This window comes from Sus scrofa, chromosome 7, assembly GCF_054392235.1.
Source record: "Sus scrofa isolate SSC_HxYL_T2T_F1_AM1 chromosome 7, Sscrofa_HxYL_maternal_Yorkshire_Landrace_v2.0, whole genome shotgun sequence".
Taxonomy (NCBI): domain Eukaryota; kingdom Metazoa; phylum Chordata; class Mammalia; order Artiodactyla; family Suidae; genus Sus; species Sus scrofa.
Window position 1 is genome coordinate 73584378 of NC_139389.1, and position 15872 is coordinate 73600249.

Genomic DNA, 15872 nt, shown 5'->3' on the forward strand with positions numbered 1-15872 from the left:
TCTCCTCTGTCCGCAAGTAATGGAGCATAACTTTAATGTAGAGTTTCTGTACTCTCCAAGACCTTTCCAACTAAGCTGAGTCTTAATTGTGATTCCTTAACCTTTTTTACATGTCAGTCTTCTTTGGACTCCCTGGAACCAAGAAATTGTAACAAGTGGATTTGAAAAACTTTGTCTATTTGGAAATCTGAGACACATTGACTTGCTATCTTATAGTTAACTGAAGCTTGGTGAAACACCAGTGAGAGGTCTGGCCTTGATTAGATTAGCAGGAAATGCTGCCTGTGTTTTGGGCATGGTACAAAAGTTAATAGTAGCATTGACAATAACTAGTATAATTTGTATATAAAACTACATTATAGGAAATGTCTCCAAACGGTACTGGTTTCCTTCCCCCTTATTCCTCAGGGAAATGGTATTTCTATCTGTTAATTTTGTGTTGGTTTTATTTATTTATTTTTTTTAGTCTTTTTTTGCTATTTCTAGGGCTGCTCCCATGGCATATGGAGGTTCCCAGGCTAGGGGTCGAATTGGAGCCTTAGCCCCCGCCCTACGCCAGAGCCACAGCAACTCGGGATCCGAGCTGCGTCTGTAACCTACACCACAGCTCACAGCAACACCGGATCCTTAACCCACTGAGCAAGGGCAGGGACGGAACCCTCAACCTCATGGTTCCTAGTCGGATTCGTTAACCACTGCGCCACGACGGGAACTCCTGTGTTGGTTTTAAATAAATTAATTCTTAAATTATTGTAGCTCTGCGGGCCTACTGGAATCATAGATTATATTCCCTTAAATGGACTGTCGGACCATCTTAGACACAGTGCCAACCATTTCTGTGCCCAGCATAGCCTTGTTTGCTTTTTCTCTGGTGACAACCACCACTGCCACTTAGGAGCACTCACCAGGGTTCTGCCAGTGAAAACCATCTCTTTTTCTAACTTTAAGAAAACCTTGTCACAGATTCACTGAAAATCTTCCTTCATCACCTTCTGGAACCCTGAACCTTGTGATTCCTGGATGTCACACCTAGGCCCTTCAAAAGTGGGTCCATTTGGTTCCTTGCTAATTTTTGTGCAGTTCATGTCAATAAATTACAGAACTTTTTTACCATTAGACTACATAATTACCTAACAAGTTCAGATATAATTTCCTGTAGTTGTTCCTCTTTAGAAACACTAGTTTATTTCTATCAGCCGGTGGTGAAAGTCAGCCCGCAGTTCTTTGGACACTGTTTCCGTTTGCTACCAGTGCAGGCTTGGTAATTGGACCTTCTTCACCTTCACTGTTAGGACAAAAAAAGTTTCTTTTTTTTTCAGACAAAGATTTTGAAACCAAATTTATGGTTACCAAAGGGGAGATGTGAAGGGGGAAGGGAAAATTAGGGGGTTGGGATTGACATAAGCAAACTACTATATGTAAAATAGGTAGGTAACAAGGACTTATTGTATAGCATAGGGTATTCTACTCAATATTGTGTAATAACTTACATGGGAAAAGAATCTGAAAAGGAATGGATATATATGTGTGTGTGTATGTATGTTATGTACATATATATGTATGTATAACTGATTTACTTTGCTATATACCTGAAACTAACACAACTTTGCAAGTCAACTATACTCCAATAAAATTTATAAAAATAAAAAGTAAAAAAATAAACACTTGTTTAAAAAAGCTCAAAAAAGTTTTTTTTAAAACTGTGGCAAATAAACTGTACCATTGTAATTTTTTAGTGTATAGTTCAGTGGCATTAAGTACATTCACAGTGTTGTGTAACCACCGCTACTGTTTCCAGAACTTTTTCATCATCCCAAACAGAAACTCTGTACCCATTAAGCAATAACTCTCCATTTCTCCCTCCTTCCTGCCCCTGGTAACTTTTATCTTACTTTACGTCTCTATGAATTTGCCTACTCTAGATACTTCATGTAAGTTTTGATTCATATAATGTTTGGCTTGTTTCACTGACCATAATGTTTTCAAGGTTCATCTGTGTTGTAGCATGTATCAGAATTTCAGGAGTTCCCATCGAGGCTCAGTGGTTAACAAATCCGACTAGGAACCATGAGGTTGTGGGTTCGATCCTTGGACTCGCTCGGTTGGGGATCCGGTGTTGCCATGGGCTGTGGTGTAGGTTGCAGATGTGACTCGGATCCTGCGTTGCTGTGGCTGTGGCGTAGGCTGGCAGCTACAGCTCCGATTTGACCCCTAGCCTGGAAACCTCCATATGCTGTGGGTGTGGCCCTAGAAAAGACAGAAAAAAAAAAAAAAAAAAAGACGAAGAATTTCATCCTTTTTATGGCCAAATACTATTCCAGTGTATATGTATATACTACATTTTGTTATCCATTTATTTGCTGATAGTTACTTGAGTTGTTTCTACCATTTGGTTTCATTATCATGAATTATATTATGAACATTGGTGTACAGATATCTGTTGAGTTCATATTTTTATTTCTTTGGGTATATACCTAGAAGGGGAATTGCTGGGTCATGTGGTAATTCTATATTTAATATTTTTAGGAACTGCCATACTGTTTTCCACAGCACCTGCACCATTTTACATTCCCTTGGTAATGCACGAGGGGTCCAATTTTGCTATACCCTCTCAACACTCTTTATTTTCCCTTTTTTTTCTTTTTTTTTTTTTCATCTTTTTAGGGTCGTACCCATGGCATATGGAGATTCTGAGGCTAGGGGTTGAATTGCAGCTGTAGCTGCCAGCCTATACCACAGCCACAGCAACTCAGGATCCAAGCCAAGTCTGCAATTTACACCACAGCTCACAGCGATGCTGGATCCCTAACTCACTGAGTGGGTCCAGGGATTGAACCCACATCCTCATGAATACTAGTCGGGTTCATTAACCACTGAGCCATGATGGAAACTCTCCATTTTTTTAAATAATAGCCATCTTAGTACGTATGAAATTTTATCTCATTGTAATTTTGAGTTTGCACTTCCTTTATGACTAATCTTGAGCCTTTTTTCATGTGCTTTTTGCCACTTGTATCCTACTTGGAGAAAGGTCTATTTCAGGTCCTTTGCCCTTTTTTTTTTTTTTTTTTTTTTGGTCTTTTTTGCCATTTCTTGGGCCACTCCCGCGGCATATGGAGGTTCTCAGGCTAGGAATCAAATCTGAGCTGTAGCCGACGGCCTACACCAGAGCCACAGCAACACCAGATCCTTAACCCACTGAGCAAGGCCAGGAATTGAACCCGCAACCTCATGGTTCCTAGTCAGATTTGTTAACTACTGAGTCATGACAGGAATTCCAGTTTTGAATTGGATGTATTTTTATTGAGTTATATGAGTTCTTTATATGTTTTGCCGCTTTGTCTGGTTTGTGTATTAGGGTGATGCTGGCCTTATAGAATAAGTTAAGATGTATTCTCTCTTTTAGTTTTTTGGAATATTTTAAGAAGAATTGGTATAAATCCTTTAAAACTTTGGTAGAACTCACCAGTGTAGCTCCTTGGTCCTGGGCTTTTCTTCATTGAGACATTTTTGATTACTGATTCAATCTTAATAGTTACAGATCCATTTCAATTTTCTATTTCTTCTGAATCAACTTATGTGTTTCTAAGAATTTATCCATTTTATCCAGTTTGTCAACATACAATTGTCCATGGCATTCTCTTATATATAAAATCTTTTCCAACTTTCACTTCTAGTTTTAGTAATTTGAGTCTTCTCTCTTTTCTGTTCTTTTTTAGAAGCAAATTATTTAGTCATATACTTTTAATTGAATTTGTATAAATCTCATTGTGAAAGGAAATGAGTTGCAGAGGATAAGATGCTTTGATCATTTTGGATTCACCCATATAGTCTACATTTTGCTGATTTTTTTTTTTTCTCTTTATAGCCACACCTGCAGTAAGTTCCCAGGCTAGGGGTTGACTTGAAGCTGCAGCGGCTGGCCCATGCTACAGCCATAGCAATGCCAGATCCGAGCCATATCTGCCACCTATGCTGCAACATATGGCAATGCCAGATCCTTAACCCACTACTGAGGCCAGGGATTGAACCTGGATTCTTAACCTACTGATCACAATGAGAACTCCCATTGTGTTGATGGTTAAACCTTGGGGTGCTGTGGAACCAGTTGTTTCCTTCCATTTGTGTATAATGCAAAGTTCCTACCAGTAAGTCCATGGTCCTGATTTCTCTGTGCCTAATCTCAATATTAGATACTGCTGGGAAAACTAAAGATGTTCTCCTAAAGGAGAATATAAGCAAGCATATGTTAAAATGCACGCTAATGAAAATAAGTGCTGTGATCTTACAGAAATCCACCAGCTTCCCAAAATGAATCAGCTCTAGGTATACTCTTTGTCTTTCTGGATTGTTTGATTCTGTTAACTTTGGGTATAAGTGACAAAATTTTATTTTGACATAGGCAAGAGGTTGAATTATCAGTTTATTGATTCAAAGGGAAGAGTAAACAGCTAAACTTGAAATAGAGCAAGGTACAGCTAGATCTGCAGAACAGGAATAAGAGAATGAATTACCTCTAGTATCCTTGCTATATCTCCTCTCTTCTCTCACTGCATACTGGCCTTTTCCATGTGGCAGAAAACGTGGCTGCTCACAGCAGTAGAATTTTACTATCTTTCAGATTCCATGATGGGAGGGGGACTGATTTTTTACTTTCTAGATTGCAAACGTTTAAATTGCAAAAAAGATGTACTGGCTCAGCAAAAAGGTGCCCACCTGTTAACAACTAACTCTGGCCAGGATTTTGTGGGAACATATCAGCTCTACCACTACCATGTGGAAAAAGGTGGAGTTTGGGGAGAATGAAGTCCAAGAAAGAGTAGGGCTGAATGGACAGGCAGTCTCAAGAATGCCCACAATATATCAAAACTTGTTTATGGTAGGGATAACCAAATGAATGTTACAGTGAGCAAATTGTCTAATCTTGAGCCATTTTTTCTCAGTGAGTAAGGCTTTAGCCCATTGGTAGGTATTTATGTGCTTAGTATATTCTTGGTTAATAAAACACCTGGATTGCTTAAGAGTTGTAGAGGTGCTTGCTGTAGATAGAATTCCAGCAACACACTCTCTCTCTTTTTAACCTCCTTACTATACCCTGCTTTTACTTGTGACTCTCTTTTTTATCACATACCATAAAATTCACCTATTTACAACCATCATTACAAACTAATTTTAGAGCATTTTCAACTTCCCCCGAAAGAAAGCTCACACCCCTTAGCAACCACTGCCCATTACTCTTCTCTCTCATCCTCTCGCCATGTCCCCCTACCCCCAAGTTCCTTTCTATCTCTGGATTTCCCTATTCTGGATATTTCGTATAAATGGACTCATGTATTATATAGTTTTTTTTAATATAATTGCTTTAATTTAGCGTAATGTTTTCAAGGTTCATCCATCTAGCATACATGAGTATTTCATTCCTTTTTTTTTTGCTGAATGATGTTCCATTGTATGCATATACCAAATCTAAATTATTTATCTGTTGAAAACTGGCACAGTAAAACTAAGATTGAGGAGGAGTTCCTGTTGTGGCTCAACAGTAATGAACCCAACTAGTATCCGTGAGCATGTGGGCCGATCTCTGGCCTTGCTCAGTGGGTTAAAGATCCGGCGTTGCCATGAGCTGTGGTGTAGGTTGCAGGTGCAGCTCAGATCTGGCATTGCTGTGGCTGTGGCTTAGGATGGCAGCTGTAGCTCTGATTTGACCCCTAGCCTGGGAACTTCCATATGTGGCAGGTGCAGCCCTAAAAAGCAAAAAAAAAAAAAAAAATTAATAAATTTAAAAAAGTAAGGTCGAGGAATATTTCACTTGTGGTTAGTAAATCTGAAATTGTAGCCCATAAAATCCAGATAGAGCAGGCAGGGGTAAGGAAAGCCAAAGTAGGATCAATAGAGTTAGTGAATAGGAAGCTTTCCATAGATCAGAAATCACAGGAGTTCCCGTTGTGGCGCAGAGGAAATGAATCCGACTGGGAACCATGAGGTTTCAGGTTTGATCCCTGGCCTCCCTCAGTGGGTTAAGGATCCAACATTGGTGTGAGCTGTGGTGGAGGTCCCAGATGCAGCTTGGATCTGGTGTTGCTGTGGCTGTGGTGTAGGCCAGCAGCTGTAGCTCTGATTCAACCCCTAGCCTGGGAAACTCCATAGGCCTCAAGTGTGGCCCTGAAAAGCAAAAAGGAAAAAAAAGAAAGAAAGAAAGAAAGAAATCACGCTAAAAGTTACAGTGAGAATTTAAAAGGTTATAATCAGGAAAATTTCAGAATTTAAAATAGTGAATGCTTTGAAAAGCTGTAAGGCCTAATAATCTGTATAATGAGGTATATTATGCCAATATTTGATTTTCTGAACACTGCTTTAGTTAAGACTATAATTGCTGAGAATCTTGATAAATTGACCTTTAAAATGGTTTTGTCTTGTTTTATTTTTTTAAAGTATAGTTGATTTACAATGTTGTGCCAATATCTGCTGTACAGCAGAGTGACCCAGACACACACACACACACACACACACACACACACACACACACACACACTCTCCCTCTCTCTCTCTCTCTCTCTCTCTCTCTCTCCTTCTTATATTATCTTCCATCATGGTCTATCTCAAGAGATTGAATATAGTTCCCTGCGCTGTGCAGTGGGACCTCCTTGCTTATCCATTCTAAATGTAATAGTTTGTATCTACCAACCCCAAACTCCCAATCCATCCCTCTCCTTCCCCCCTCCCCCCAGGCAACCACAAGTCTGTTCTCTATGTCTGAATCTGTTTCTATTCTGTAGATGGTTTTGTTTGTCCCATATTTTAGATTCCACGTATGTGTGATACCATATGGTATTTGTCTTTCTCTTCCTGACTGACCTTACTTAGTATGAAAATCTCTAGTTGGATCCATGTTGCTGCAAATGGCATTATTAAGTTCTGTTCTATCTATACGTTATATATATGTAACCACATCTTCTTAATCTATTCACTTGTTGATGGACATTTAAGTTGTTTCCATGTTTTGGCTCTTGTGAGTGGTGCTGCTATGAACATATGGCTGCATGTATCTTTTTTAATTATAGTTTTGTCCAGATATATGTCCAGGAATGGAATTGCTGGATCATATAGTAATTCAGTATTCAGTTTTCTGAGGAACCTCTATACTGTTCTCTGTAGTGGTTGTACCAGTTTACACTCCCACCAACAGTATAGGAGGGTTCCCTCTTCTCCACACTCTTTCCACTATATGTTATTTATAGACTTATTAGTGATGGCCATTCAGACTGGCATGAGATGGTACCTCATTGTAGCTTTGGTTTACATTTCTTAATAATAAGTTGATGTTGAGTATTTTTTCATGTGCCTGCTGGTCATCTGTATGTCTTTTTTGGAGAACTGTCTATTCAGGTCTTTTGCCCATTTTTCCATTGGGTTGTTGGCTTTTTTGCTGTTGAATTGTATGAGTTATTTGTATATTTTGGAGATTAACCCTTGTTGGTTTCTGTGTTTTATTTATTTATTTATTGCTTTTTAGGGCCACACCCACAGCATATGGAGGTTCCCAGGCTAGGGGGTGAATCAGAGCTGTAGCTGCCAGCCTACACCACAGCTCACGGCAACGCCAGATCCTTAACCCCCGAGTGAGGTCGGGGATCAAACCTGCATCTTATGGATCCTAATTGGGTTTGTTAATACTGAGCCATGAAGGGAACTCCTTTGCTGTGTTATTTTAAATTGTAGTTAGCCTTTACTTAAATTGGATTTTAGGAGTTCCCATTGTGGCACAGTGGAAACGAATATGACTAGTATCCGTGATCGGGTTCAATCTCTGGCCTCCCTCAGTGGGTTAAGGATCTGTTGCTGCAGGCTGTGATGTAGGTCGCAGACATGGCTCAGATCCCGTATTGCTGTGGCTGTGGTGTAGGCCAGCAGCTACAGCTCTGATTTGACCCCTAGCCTGGGAACCTCCATATACCGCGGGCGCATCCTTAAAAAGCAAAGAAATTGATTAATTAAATTAATAAATAGGATGTTAACATACTTTCTCTCTCTCTTTTTTTTTTTTTCTTTTTTGCTTTTTAGGGCTGCATGTGCGGCATGTGGAAGTTACCAGGCTAGGGATCGAATTGGAGCTATAGCTGCCAGCCTAATCCACAGCCATAACAACATGGGATCTGAGCTTCGTCTGTGACCACACTGCAGCTCACAGTAATGCAGGATCCTTAACCCACTGAGCAAGTCCAGGGATCTAACCCGCCTCCTCATGGATACTAGTTGGGTTCATTACTGCTGAGCCACAATGGGAACTCCCAACACATTTTCTCTTTTTTAAATCAGATATATTAATAAGCCATAGTATCTACAAAATTGCTTTTCCCTTGTTCAAAATAGACTGCTCTGAAATGTTCGATTATAAAATATGAAATGATTTGCATTTTTAAATGCATTGTTTTCTTTCAGGTTACAGTGTAGGATTTTGGAAGTCCTCCCTCCATCACACCAAAATGGTTTTGCTAATGGACATGACAGTTGTATAGATGGGGAAACTATTATCATTAGTGATAGTGATGATTCAGAAACACAAAACAGTTCTTTTCAAAACGGGTAAGTGATTTTTATTCATTTTTAAAATGTTTATCGGATTGGCTACTGACATCTCATTGAAATAATTTTTTTTCTTTGATCCCACCCTTCTTCCTTTTTAGTCATACACTAGTATACTGTGCATGTGATTCAATAAAAATGTTAGAATTTGCAAAATTGAAACTTAACCTAGTTAATTCTAGTCAACTGCTCAAGAGCAGTTGAAGCTCACTTCATTCAATTATAATCATACAGTCCAATTTTGTTTCCTTGGGAAAATTCATTCTGTATGTTATTATTCACTTAAGAGTACATATAGTGAAGAAACTCTGTAACTTTCTGAAGTTTAATCAATTGACAACTTTAGTTAGCTGAGTGTTCTTTGCAGAAGAGTCACATAAATCCATGTAGACTGGCGCTTTTGCTCTTAGAATACATAGCTATGAAGAAGAAAGATTAAAAGCAAATCCAAGAGCTGTTTGTTTATAAATTTATCTAACCTAAACTGGGTAGGTACTCTGCTTATTCATTTGGAGTGAATTTCTTCACCCAAGAAAAATTTATTGAATGTTTATTGAATGTTATTGAATGTTAATTTTTCTTCACCCAAGAAAAATTTATTGAATGTTATTTACCTAACATAAAATAGTACAGTATTTTGGCTGATAGAATGATGAGGCAGGAATTCCCATTGTGGCTCAGTGGTAACAAACCTGACTAGTATCCATGAGGTTGTGGATTTGATCCCTGGCCCTGTTCAGCAGGTTAAGAATCGAGTGTTGCCGTGAGCTATAGCGTAAGTTGCAGACTTGGCTCAGATCTTGTATTGCTGTGGCTGTGGTGTAGGCCAGCAGCTGTAGCTCCAATTTGATCCCTAGCCTGGGAACCTCCATATGCCTCGGTGTGGCCTTAAATTAAAAAAAAAAAAAAATGGTGAGGCAAATCAGTAACTTATATAAAATCATAATTAAAATAAAAATGCATGAGATTTTGTTATAATATGTTCTTAAAACTAGATTTGATTTAAAATATCTCATTTCCAAACTATTAATCTATTTGTGTCTTTGCTTTTTTTAGGAAGAAAAAAGATGCAATTGATCCCTTACTATTCAAGTACAAGGTGCAGCCCACTAAAAAAGAATTGTATGAGTGTGCTATTGTTAAAGCAACACAAATCAGGTAAAACTCCATATCTTCTCTTAAAGTAGAGTAATTATGTTTGATTAAGGAGATTTGCTATGGAACAAATGGGTAATTGTAAGTGATTGCTTCCTTTTTTAAAATAAATGTACATTTATATGCCCATAGACTGATCATTAAGAAGGATCCCAGGAATTCCCGTTGTGGCTCAATGAGTTGAGAATCCCACTAGTATCCATGAGGATGCAGGTGTGAACCCTGGCCTCGCTCAGTGGGTTAAGGATTTGGCCTTGCCGCAAGCTGTGGCTTCATATCCTATGTTGTGGCTGTGGCACAGGCCAGCCGCTGTAGCTCTAATTTGAATCCTAGCCTAAGAACTTCCATGTGCCCTAAAGTGCAGCCTTAAAAAAGAAGAAAAAAAAAAAAAAAAGGATCCTATTTATGAAGTACTTCTCATAAAAGAACTCAATTTTCAAAGCTGAGAAATCACAAATATATCACATTTGTAATATTTTATTCATTAGACTCAAATACCTGATCAATCTCCCATTTCTTAATAAAGTTAAATAATAAAAAGCATCTTTATTTTATTATTTATTTATTTATTTTGCCTTTTAGGGCTGCACTTGCGGCTTATGGAAATTCCCAGGCTAGAGCTCGATTCAGAGCTACAGGCTTAGCAACACAGGATCCATGCCACATCTGCGACCTACACACCACAGGTTATGACAACGCCAGATCCCTCACCCACCGAGTGAGGTCAGAAATTGAACTCCTATCCTCATGGATACTAGCTGGATTCGTTTCCACTGAGCCATGACGGGAATTCCCATAAGTATCTTTAAAAATTCCTGTTTGAGACTTAATCAAAATAGAGAGGCTTTTGATTTAAAAGAAATGGCTCTAGGTTACATTGATATATTTTAGGAAAATCCTATTGTTGCCTGTTAATGTTAGGCTCTTATTCATATGAAAGTAATAGCTGACATTATCAGCCAACTACCAGCTTGCCAGTAAGGAATCAGTCTTGGATTTTGTTTGATGAAAAGTAATTTTACTTATTCTCTCATCTCTTTTGTCCCCCTATATATTCATGATCCAAAGAAAAGTGATAACAATAAAAGTATTGAGTGAATCTTGAGTCAGGTATTACTTTCTGTAAACTACATGGGTGTGTGTATAGTTTTTTGTTTGTTTTTGGGGTCCCATCACTCGTATAAGATCTCTGTAGCATTCTACACTTCATTGTAAATTGAAAAATACCATTTTCAAGCTAATGCTTATAATTTTTCACAGTTTTGAATTTGTTCGGTTAATGGCCTAATGAAGAGTGTAGTTGAAACAACCAAAGTTTTCCTTTTTCATTGTTGAATTTTTCCCCTTTTTTGGTTTTTAGTTCAAGGTGTTTTTTATATAATGTAATTCCCTATTTAGTATTTTTTAGTTTTCTATTTACTTTTTGACGTATAGTAGCACTAACAAGTAGAACTTTCTGCAGTGATAGAAAGGTTATGTGTGTGCTATCCAGTATGATAGGCAAGAGCCACACGTGACTACTGATCACTTGAAATATGGCTAGTAATTGTGAGGAACTCAACTTTTAATTTTATTTAAAAAAAAACACGTGACTAATAGGTGTCATGTAGGACATTACATTTCTTGAGGACCAGTATATTTAGTTAGTAGTCAAAAGATATTTACCTTCTTCTCCTATATGGTACCGGGATACAGCAGTAAACCAAGATCTTTTTTTTTTTCCATATAGTCCTTCCTATAGTCTGGGAAAAGAAACACATTTTGGGGAGGGCCACTACTTAAGAATTCCTCGGAGTTCCCTTTGTGGTACAGCAAAACAAATCCAACTAGGCACCATGAGGTCGAGGATTTGATCCCTGGCCCCGCTCAGCGGGTTAAGGATCCGGTGTTGCTGTGGCTGTGGCTTAGGCCAGCAGCTACAGCTCTAATTAGACCCCTAGCCTGGGAACCTACATATGCTGCTAGTGCAGCCCTAAAAGGACAAAAGACAAAAAAAAAAAAAAAAAAAAAAAAAGAATTCCTCTATTGTTTATTTACTCATAAAAGCTTTTAACTTGGCTCTTTCTAGAAATCTATGCATTAAATTCAGTTGAAGCATTTGCTTTCTTTCTAGAAATATTTGTGGATTTTTTGTTTTTTTTTGCTTTTTTTGGTTTTAGTTTATTCTGTTTGTGGTGGTAGTACTGTTGTGATTGCTGTTTTTGAATTTGGAGGCAGGGGAGAATAAAAAATAGAGTATTTTTAGAATCTTAATAATTTAACTCTCTTTAATTTTAATCCCATGAATTTGTTGGCTGCCATACAAGATATTTTAGAATTTAATCAAACCCATATTTAACTCTGTTCACAATATCCATTTGAATGTTGATTTATGTAGTACTCTGTGATAACTGGCAGTCTACTAATTTTAATTATTTTAGGGATATTAATAGTGATACCTCTAGGACTAATCATCTAATTTTACAAAATTTGGTTTACTCTCTGTAGTATGTTTTCCTGAGGTGTTATTTGATTTCTCAGTGGTTCATAAGCAACAAATGAAATGTTCTTTTTCTAGGCTTGAAATTGAGGTTATAGGATTTATAGAGATTATGGAGTTCAGATTGAATTCTTTGATACGAACACTCTCTTCTTTCTCCTCATTTTTCCCCTATAGCCGGAGAAAACATCTGTTTTCTCGTGACAAACTAAAGCTTTTTCTGAAGCAACACTGTGAACCACAAGATGGAGTCATTAAAATTAAGGTAAACAGAACAGTGAAATTATTTGTTGGAAAGAAGAAAAAAGGAAAGTGAGTAGTGTTATAAAGCTGTAACATTGCAGAAATGTTACTCCAAAGTTGGTTGAAAATAACTCTCTTTTTATCTGGAGCCAATTTTAGCAATTTTATTTGTATTTAATTGGATTAAATATTGTTTTTTTTGCAATTGCTAGAATTGCTAGATGGCTTAGATACTTCCACTTTTTTCCTTGTATAAAAAAGATCAGGAGTTCCCATTGTGACTGAGTGGGTAAAGAACCCAACATAATCTATGAGGATGCAGGTTCAATCCCTGGCTTCATAGCGGGTTAAGGATCAGACATTGCCACAAGGTGCGGCATAGGGCATATATGCAGCTCAGCTCCATTGTTGCCATAACTGTGGCGTAGGCTAAAAGCTGCAGCTCCAATTTGACCCTTAGCCCAGGAATTTCCATATGGTACAGGTGCAGCCATAAAAAGGGGGAAAAAAATCAATCAAGACAGATGAGAATAGTTGGAAAACTTGGAAAAAGAAAAGTTGTCACAGTAGAGCAATGGTAATTTTCTTATAGTATCATGCTGGCTGCAAAAAAAGGTTCAAAGAACAATGCTAAAATAGAATCTGCTATAGATGGGGAAGCAATGTATATAAAAAAAGAATATCAGAGATCAGTATACTAAGCAGTTAGAGTATTTTATTCATAACCAGGAAGGAAGGAAAAAAGTCAAGGTCAGAAACCTGACTTTTTTTAATTTTTAAAAATTTTTAAATTTTTTTAATTTTTAAATTTTTTTGCCACACCCACGGTATATGGAAGCTCCCTGGGCCAGGGATTGAATCTAAGCCACAACTGCAACCTACATGGAAGCTGTGGCAATGCCCGATCCTTTAACCACTGCCCTGCACCAGGGATTGAACCCACACCTCCACAGTGACCCTAGCTGCTGCAGTCAGATTCTTTTTTTGTGTGTGTGTGATTTTTTCTTCATTTTTTTTTATTAGTCAAATGAATTTATCACATCTGTAGTTGTATAATGATCATAACAATCTGATTTCACAGGATTTCCATCCCACAGCCCAGGCACATCCCACCACCCCCCAAACTGTCTCCTCCGGAGACCATAAGTTTTTCAATGTCTGTGATGCAGTCAGATTCTTAACACACTGCACCTAAAACTATTTTTTTTAATGAGTAATATTTGGAGTTCCTTGGTGGCCCAGTGGTTAAGGATCTGGTTTTGTCACTGCTATGGCTCAGTTCACTGCCATAGTACTCTTTTGATCCCTGGCCCATGGAACTTCCACATAGCATGGGCATGGCCCCAAAAATAAATAAAATAGGAGTCTCTGTGATTTAAAAAAAAATGAGAGGAGTTCCCATTGTGGCTCAGTGGGTTAAGAACCTGACTAGTATCCATGAGGATACAGGTTTGATACCTGGCCTCATTCAGTGGGTTAAGGATCTGGTGTTGCTGCAGACTGTGTGGCGGTAGGTCGAGGATGTGGCTTGGATCTGGGCGTGGCTGTGGCTGTGGCTTAGTCTGACAGCTGCAGCTCTGATCATTCCCTAGTCTGAACTTCCATATGTTGCAGGTGTGGCCCTAAAAAGACAAAAAAAAAGAGAGAAATATTTAACTCATATTGGGAGAGAAAGCTTATCTAAGTAAAAAAATAATAGAATGGGTTAGAGAGCTATATGCATGTGTCAGTAATCAGCTACTGTATGCTTAAGATTTGTGCATTTCATTATATGTAAATGTTACATCAAAAGAAAAGATATGAAAAAAGAATATATGAGTATGTGAAACATAACATTTCAAATATCTAGAGACGGAGATAGATTATTTAATAAAACTGGAACACTTGGTTAATTATTTGGAAAAATGAAGGTAGACATAACTTTAAAAAAGACATGAAATAAATTGTAATGTTATTCATACTGAAATACTTAGGAGGAGCAATAGAAAAGAAATGCCAAAGATGAGATTGATTTGACAATATAAATTTATATAAGTTTAGGGAGTTCCTGTCATGGTGCAGCAGAAATGAATCCAACTAGGAACCATGAGGTTCCGGATTTAATCCCTGGCCCCGCTCATTGGGTTAAGGATCCGGAGTTGCTGAGCTGTGGTGTAGGTGGCAGATTTCGACTCAGATCTGGCATTGCTATGGCTGTGGTGTAGGCTGGCAGCTGTAGCTGTAGTTCCAGTTAGACCCCTAGCCTGGGAACCTCCATATCCCATGGGTGTGGCCTTAAAAAGCAAAATAAATAAATAAATAAATATATATACATATATATATATATAGGGTTTTTTTTGCTTTTTTATATAATGATTTTTAAACATTTTTTTGCTTTTTTATATAATATTTTTAAAATTATGTAAGTTTAAAAATGAATAGATTTTAAGGGTAAGTGCTGGAGGAAAAATACTTTAAATGAATACAATGAGGAACTCAAATCAGTTATAAAATATAAGCACCCATTAGAAAAATAGACATAAAAAACTCATCAAAACCAAAAAAAAAAAGAAAAATAGACATGATAAAAATTCAGTGGATGAGGTATAAAAACTTGAAAACACATAAGAACAAAGTCATTATCAGATGACTTTGTTTATTTTATTTATTTGCCTTGATAATTTAAGCATTCTTCTGTCCGTAGCATTGAGTATCAGGTAGTCATGCAAATGATGCTTGCAAAAAGTTAATAATGTAGACACTTGGTGATAACTAGCTAGAACAGTGCTTGGCACTTGGTAGGCAGCCAGTGAATCAGTGAACAGTTGCATATGTATATTATAAATAGTCAGTTGGCCAGTTCCCCTAATTTACTAAGATCTCTTAACACATTCAATGAACAAAACCAACCTGGTTAGAGAAAAAAAACGGTGGAGGACATCAGCAGTTTTTCACCAAGGAAAATAAAACAGTCAGTAAACATGAAAGGAAGTTCACCTTAATAAATGAAAATTAAGGGAGTTCCCGTAGTGGCGCAGTGGTTAACGAATCCGACTAGGAACCATGAGGTTGCAGGTTCGGTCCCTGCCCTTGCTCAGTGGGTTAACGATGTGGCGTTGCCGTGAGCTGTGGTGTAGGTTGCAGACACCGCTCGGATCCCGCGTTGCTGTGGCTCTGGCGTAGGCCGGTGGCTACAGCTCCGATTCAACCCCTAGCCTGGGAACCTCCATATGCCGAGGGAGCGGCCCAAGAAATAGCAACGACAACAACAACAACAAAAAAAAGAGAGAATAAATGAAAATTAAGATGACAGTGAACATTTTTGTCTTAGAGTATAATGAAAGATGGTAGTAAATATTTTGGTATACTTGCGCACACACCCCCTCCCGCCTTCCAAGACAGCAAAATTTGATACCAGTAGGGTGAGTGTAAA

General features: G+C 37.9%; 1 protein-coding gene across 2 annotated transcripts in view; it reads left to right on the forward strand.

Annotated features, from left to right (window-relative positions):
- The window catches only part of BAZ1A (bromodomain adjacent to zinc finger domain 1A), a 100316-nt gene that overhangs the window by 35191 nt on the left and 49253 nt on the right, over positions 1 to 15872 (forward strand). For both annotated transcript variants that reach the window (NM_001244159.2, XM_013989047.3), the window contains 3 exon segments: positions 8440 to 8583; positions 9640 to 9741; positions 12395 to 12482. In NM_001244159.2, coding sequence (NP_001231088.1) covers positions 8440 to 8583; positions 9640 to 9741; positions 12395 to 12482 — 334 coding nt within the window.